The sequence below is a fragment of the Primulina eburnea genome, chromosome 18 (assembly GCF_022965805.1).
Source record: "Primulina eburnea isolate SZY01 chromosome 18, ASM2296580v1, whole genome shotgun sequence".
Lineage (NCBI taxonomy): Eukaryota > Viridiplantae > Streptophyta > Magnoliopsida > Lamiales > Gesneriaceae > Primulina > Primulina eburnea.
Genome location: NC_133118.1, coordinates 23,416,923 through 23,424,331, shown reverse-complemented (window position 1 = coordinate 23,424,331; position 7,409 = coordinate 23,416,923). Strand labels below are relative to the sequence as shown.

The 7,409-nt window shown below is 32.2% G+C and overlaps 1 protein-coding gene across 3 annotated transcripts; it reads right to left on the bottom strand.

Annotated features, from left to right (window-relative positions):
• Positions 1-4,610: 4,610 nt before the first annotated feature.
• Positions 4,611-7,409, bottom strand: LOC140820271 (uncharacterized). Of its 3 annotated transcripts, none has more exons than XM_073180609.1 (2): positions 5,118-7,409; positions 4,611-4,797 (listed from the first exon to the last, which is right to left on the bottom strand). In XM_073180609.1, exon 1 carries the CDS (start codon positions 6,673-6,675, stop codon positions 5,125-5,127), a length of 1,551 nt encoding a protein of 516 aa, XP_073036710.1. In that variant the 5' UTR covers positions 6,676-7,409; the 3' UTR covers positions 4,611-4,797; positions 5,118-5,124. The 3 variants fall into 3 exon arrangements, with proteins under 3 accessions (XP_073036710.1, XP_073036712.1, XP_073036713.1); XM_073180611.1 differs by lacking the exon at positions 4,611-4,797 and having other exon boundaries at positions 4,897-6,763; positions 6,887-7,409; XM_073180612.1 differs by lacking the exon at positions 4,611-4,797 and having other exon boundaries at positions 4,897-6,477; positions 6,887-7,409.

The window sequence follows — 7,409 nt, the reverse complement described above, 5'->3', positions numbered from 1 at the left end:
CGATTAGGTCATGGTCGACGGGGAGTTAAGCTTGGTGGAATAAATGGAGTAACTATTGAAGAGTTGAGGAATTTTTGAATTTTGCTTATGATACGTACTGGAGATCAGAGCTTATTTCTGGGCTTTTCTACCAAAGTCAAGGTCCAATTATAAAGATAAGTTTGGGCCTGTAAATGGATGAAGTAAGATAGAATTTGGCTTTATATACAGGCATTTTGGCCCATCGGGCCAATGCATGCGGGGGGCAATTGTTTGGGCTAAAAATAATTAATTATGGAAGCACAATTCAATTATATAGGCCCATCAAGTGTAGCAGAATAATTTTTATTGATTCAAAAACTGGTCACAAAATGCTGAAAATGGAGAAGATCGTGGGAGGAGAGGTTGAGATCGTGGCGTGAAGAGCGGGGAACATGGCTCATGGGGGAGTGGAGAAAAACTGCACAACACTTGGAAGAAAAAGACATCGGCAAACACAGAAACAACTCTACACAACAACTACACAGACAAAATTCTGTAAAAATACTCTCTGCAAAAATTCAATCTTCAAGCGATATTTTTTAAGATTCCTAGCATATTTCTAGCATTCTCTCGTTTTAGATTTCAACGACTTTATATATATGTTTATGTCTTGTAAATTCCTACGGTTTATTGAAAATATAAACAATGTCAGGCGTTTATTCCTCAAATTCCAATAGTTTTCTTCATTTTTGCGTTATAGTTGTTTTAGGATATTAGAACCGATGGTCAAATTTAGAATTCACTTTCGTTTATTTTTAGAAGTTAGATTTTTATCATTTTTACACAAATCGGTGCATTTTCGCACCTGGCACGCCCGCAACACCAAATATTGTGCAAACACCTATGTATGTTTATCATAAAACCAAACGAGTGCTCAAACATAAACATATTTTTATTGTCAAAATAAAATTAAGATTTTAAAACTTCCGCTGCGTTTTCGGCAGGAGAAAACCGAGATCCAACATCCACCCGATAAAGAATGACTAGGGATCTCATGTATGCGGTAGTGGATCTTCCCTACCAGCGTAGTACTGTGGTTTAGTTTGATCAGGCACATTTATGTATGAGTCACTTGCTTTGAAACATATTTCTATACAAAATGATGAAGTTTATGCATATTCAAGTATGTATGATGCAAGTATGTTTATGAAATGTTTTATGATGATGGCACGTCTGAGTTTATGTTACTACGTTCAAGTTTAAGTATGTATGTTCTATTTTAAAGATGCGTGTGGTTTTATTACGTATTACTTGTTATTCCCAGTTTATACGTGTTGAGTCTTTAGACTCACTAGATTTGATCGATGCAGGTGAGGATGAGTATGAGGAGATGAGGGGTGGAGACCAATGAGCCGGCTTGGACTGCGCAGGAGGCTAAACTCGAGAACCGCCCATGTTTTAAGAATTTTTGAATGTTGATTAAAATAATCTGATTTTTAAGAGATTGTTTATGTTGTGTAAACGTTACGTAAATATTTACCTTTTTGCAAACTTTGTTGATAATTGTTTTATTTCAAATATTTTAGACGAGCGATTTATTTTAAGTATGTTTAAAAGTACGATACACTACAATTCAAACTGTTTACTCGATATTTTTTTTCAAATTTTTTTTTTTTCATATCGTATTTGTAGTACTACACCAAAATTTGGTACCAAAGTAATGAAGTGACTATATACCCTTTATTGCAAGTCACTACTTATTTTCTTAGTTGTTGAACTAATTAATATTTTATTTAATAAAATAAGTAGTGTGTATGATGTAAAATGAACTAACCAATTAAATTTTAGCGGAATTTGGTTCCAATTATCTATTTTAATTTTATATTTCTTTTTAGTTATTAAAAGATAAATAATATTTTGGAATTTTGGTTAAAATTTTTAAAAAAAATTACATGAAAAAATATTTAATAAATCTTATTAAATGATTTGATTCAAAACTTTGACTTTTCATATATAATATCGCATCCTCAAATCGAAGTGACAATGTGTACTTTTTTCAATATCTTTAACATATGGTTTTAACATTTGATTTGATATCTACTGTTAACTATAATTTTCGATTTATCAACATAATATTATATTATTTTCTTAAAAAATTTAATATATTATATATTTTAACATAGTTTGATATACATGATAGAATAAATATGTGATATATAATATAAAGATAAGTTAAAAATAAATAAGATGTATGATATTATATTTAAAGTTTGATATGATTTTAATAAAAGTGATTAAATTTATATATTAGATTGAAATGACAAAATTAACTTTATCATAATAAATGTTATAATTTCAAAGTTGTTGCTTGAGTTCATATTTCTTATCTGTTAATGCGACGACAATGTTTGCATGATTTATTTATTTTTATCTAATTTTATATATTATATAAATATGATAATTGAGCCCTTGATTTTGTGAGTCGAGTCAAATATCAATTTTTAAGGTTAATTGAGTGACTAATAATTTTATTGAGATTTATAAAAATCATTTATATAATTGTCTCAAGTTTATTTATATAATTATTATATTATATAATATATAAAAATATAAATAAATAAAAATATTTATTTGATTTTAATTTTATATTAAGGTCGAAAAGCATGAGTTTTTTTACAAGAGGAAACTTTAAATATTTATAAAAATCATTTATATAATTATCTCGAGTTCAAAAAACTATTATTTTGATAATATATATATATATATATATATATATATATAATATTTGATAGGGTTTAAGATTTTGAGTAGGTCTCTTGTGAGACGGTCTCACGAATCTTTATCTGTGAAACGTGTCAATCCTAACGATATTCACAACAAAATTTCATACTGTCAACATAAAAAGTAATACTTTTTCATTGATGACCTAAATAAGATATCTGTCTCACAAAATACGACTCGTGAGACCGTCTCACACAATTTTTTTGTCTAGGATTTTTATATATTGAGGGTAATTAAGTCATTTGTGGTGTTTTTTATCACTAAATTAAAATTATCACATCTTATAAAAGATATATTTTATCATTGTATAAAATTATTTATCACGGAATCATGAGCTTTCTAAAAAGATATCAAACTTGGGATAATGATAATTATTTATCAATCATTTCCTTATTGAGTATACAAACTATACATATCCATGGATCGCGCTTGCTAATTAACTAAAATATAATCAGATTAATATTAAATTTTTAGAATCGATAGGTAAGTAATTCTAAACTAATGAATCAAAGAACACACACACACACACATATATATATATATATATATATATATAATTCAAATATTTAATAAATAAAGAATCGTAAAAGTTTAAACAATATTTTAAAAATTAATAAATCAACATACCAAAAAAGAAAAGAAAAAGCATATACCAAAGTATTAACTTGAATTTCAATTTATTAATGAGATTACAATTAATATGGTGTAAATTTTTTCTTGTAATTAAATAATTTATATGTACAAAAATTTTTAATACATTTTAAATGAATGTTATATTTAAGGGCCCTAAATTATGTAAATGTGATACAACTATTAAATAAAGTTGCATTAATAGGAAATTGAACCGGTAGAGTACAACTCCTTGCGTCCATATATTCTTTCCAGTGCTTTTCAAGAAACCTCGCATGTTCAATGATAAGTTATTATAAGTTGATATCTCAATTAATAGGACTTTACTACTTTTACACATCCAATTGCCCACATTATAAAGATTGTAAAATTGCAATTTTGATATCGTAATTTTTTTTATTTTATAATTTTGGTTCTTTGTGTTTTTCAAATTTTAGTTTTAGTCCAAAACGATTTTTGTTTTTCCGATATGTTGATGTCTCGCTGACCTGGTACAATTGTACAAAATGACAATCACGTATGCAGTTCACATCAAAATTCTCAACGAAGAATCTAAAATTTGAAACATACATAACTAAAACTCAACGTTGACAATATAGACGACCGAAATTATAAAGATATCAAACACAAAGAACAAAATTTGCGATTTTTCCTTAATCACAAGTGACATTACATATGATATATAGTTTTCAACCATTCTTTATTAAAATCATCTTTTTAAAAGTATTTTTAAAAAAATGCTTGGCAAGAATTTTGGAAATTGAAGTAGGCTTTTACCGCAAGTTTCGAAAAATTGTCAGTTTTATCAAGAACTATAACCGTGATAGCTGTCCAATTCAAATATTTTAATTTTAATTATTGATCCTAACATTTGGATTATAAAATCACGTGTTAATCTCTCAAGCAAAGTGATGGAAACAATTGCATTCCAATATAAAGGGTACTTGCACTACTTTAAAGTGAAGTTGCATTACTTCAAAGTGAAGATAGCTAAAAGTTTCCCCACTCCACTATTCACTTCATCCTAACCCTTTTATTTTCAAATAAAGACAACTGTTAAGCCATTAAAATAAACACTAATCGGCCCGATTAGGATCCAATTAAGTTAATTTTCCTAATTTGGAATAGTGTTAAGCATCAGTGAGTAAGCAAAGCAGTTTATTCTTATCATAATCAAAACATTTTTATATTGTCCAAGTGAAAGACATTAGGAAGGGAAAAATAGGTATGTATATGCATATAATTGTTCCTCCCAAATCAGAAGTTTTGAACTATGGCTCCATCAAAATGGATCTGAATGAAGATCAGGCCGTATTCGTGTCGGATCTGTGTCGTTAAATTCAAGATTTGGCACAAATACAACCATGTTAAATGGCTCTTGCATAATAGGTATAGACTTCCTTTTACCAGTTGGCCTCCCTAATACTTTATGAAGAATAAGGCAGCACAATGAGTTGGGAGCAAAATGAATAATATAAATAAAATAATTCTTTGCATTTAGTCTTGAATAAAGGGACAACTGGATAACAGAAATTTATCATGTGTCATATCACTTCAAAACAAAGATGGAAAAAAAAAACAAAAATGAACTAAAAGAGTCTGCAAAAGCTGATGAATGATCTTAAAACATGCAAAAATATGGGATGAATAAGGAGGCTTCTTACAGGCGGAATGAACATAGCAAAGCACGAAAAACATCGTATGAGACAGGCATTTGAAGTTTGTTTGAATCTGTATGAGCTTACCAGAAACTTAAACTCGAAAAAACGGGGAATCTCCAATATCATCCTCATCCTCTTCGGGAGCTGGAAGATTGAGATCGAGTAAATCAGGGAGCTTAGGCTTAGTAACTGGACTTTCGTTGGTATTTTCCTCGCGGCCACGGCCGATGAAATGTGACCTCTTGTGTCCACCTAAGGCCTGACCGTTCTTGAAAACTCTTTGGCAAAACGGACAAATGTGAACCTTACTTTTCACAGGCTTGATTTTTTTCTCAGCATATTGAAACGAATCTTTAGCAGATAGTTTTCTGCTGCTAGTGGATCCACCAAATTTACCATTAGTTCTGAAGTCATTGTACTCATGGAGGATGTTCTCATCGCTTTCGTACCTTGATTCGGTGGCATTGTTTCGTTTATGGCAAGGTCTGTGCCCTCCAAGAGCCTGATATGAGTTAAACGTCTTTGTACAGTTCAAGCATTCGTATTTACGTCTCTTCTGAGAATGGTTCCGTGCCTCAGTATCTGGCGAACCATTCCTCGTACGACAAGTTTGGTTCCACAATTCCGGATTCCACTTTTGGGATTCAATCCTAGCTGGATTTGAAACCGTATAAGCATCATCATCCTCATTTTCCTTTACCAGGGACTTTTTGCCTTCACCGGTCGTACAATTTCTGTGTTGTAACCGGTCAAAAGACACATCCGACTCAACCTTGGCACATTCATCCAAGAAATACCCAGAATCAGAATCCTCCACTGAATATATCTCAGCATCCAAAGCAGTTTCTTCAATCTTTCTATCCCCGAGTTTCTTTACTTGGGTCGTCTTGCTCCGGTCTAAGCCATATTTACTATCATTTCTCATGTCAATAGAAGATGATTTAGTCTCCAAAACAGCAGAATTGTTATCAGAAGATTCTACAACCGAATAAACACCACCAGTGTTCACATAATCCATAGACAACATCATCAAACAGACAGCCACCTCTTCTTGTTCATTCCCATCAATCTCCGAAACAGATGAAGAACCATTATTAGCCAAGTTAAAAGCAGAATTTGGTATAATCTTATTATACCTCTTACTCTTTGATGACCTTGTTCGAACAATCCTGTCATCGACTTCCGTATCGGAACAACTATCCAGTAACAGCTTCTGGTTTTCACCAGTCCAAGATTGATCATCCTTCAAGTTAGCCATATCTTTCTCCGAGTGAACTGCCATATGACCACACAAAGCTTTCATTGATTGAAACCCTTTACCACATTGCTTGCAAACTCTTTCTTGTGAATATTCGAAACTTAAATCCACTGCCCTCCAAGTTTTCTTGGGATTCTCCCTCAGGCCGTAACTAGATTGCCCATTCACAAACTCGGTAAAATTCTGCTGCACATCATAAATTGGAGATGAAATTATTTTCATGCTGGCCTCAACTTTTTTCTCAGATTCGACTGAATTCGCAATCACATGAGACCTAATGTGACCCCCTAACGACTTCCCACAAGGGTACTTTTTGTAGCAAAACTTGCAAACAAATCTCAAACTTTTATCCTCCTCCATCAAATTATTCGATCCACCCACCATATCAAGATAATCGCAATACCAAATCAAGACCAGCAAACAACTAAATGAACTCAAACTGTGCAACGATGCATCACTTCCTGATCCACCACTTCACAAACAGTTCAAGAAACAGAGAAGCACGAAAAAACAGACCCAAGATCAGAAAAAAAAAATACTACTGCAAAGTACAAAACTGGGAAGTGGGGCTGGGCACAGATCACCAAGTCTATACCTTGATATTCCACAAGCGATGTAAACAAGAACATCAAACTGGTCAGATGTGACAGTTTAAGGGGAAGTAAAAGATCAGACCCACCACCAAAAGAAAACAGTCATGGATACCACATCCATGGAAGATAATTCGCATAAATAACAAATTATAATGAATCACATCCCCAAAATCAAAACTTTATGCCAAAACAAAACTTTAAACAGATGGGTAGCTAAAGATGGCCTTGAACCAACCACTGCCCATCGAAGATCAAGAAATGAAACAGATACCAAAGACTCTTTCTTCCCCACGTTTCTCTCCTTTCGTCCCACATAACCCCCTCACACTCTCTTTAGGTACTTACAATCCGTGTATCTATCTATATTTTCCGTTTTCGTGCGCTATAGTGTGAGGCGTATTCCATGCATGAAAGCAAATACGAATCAAGAGATGGGCGGCACGTGTACTAACTAGAGAGGGTTTCGTTTGGCCGAAAATCAAACGTTCAAGATCTGTTGGATTGTTCTTATGTGCTTTATTGGAG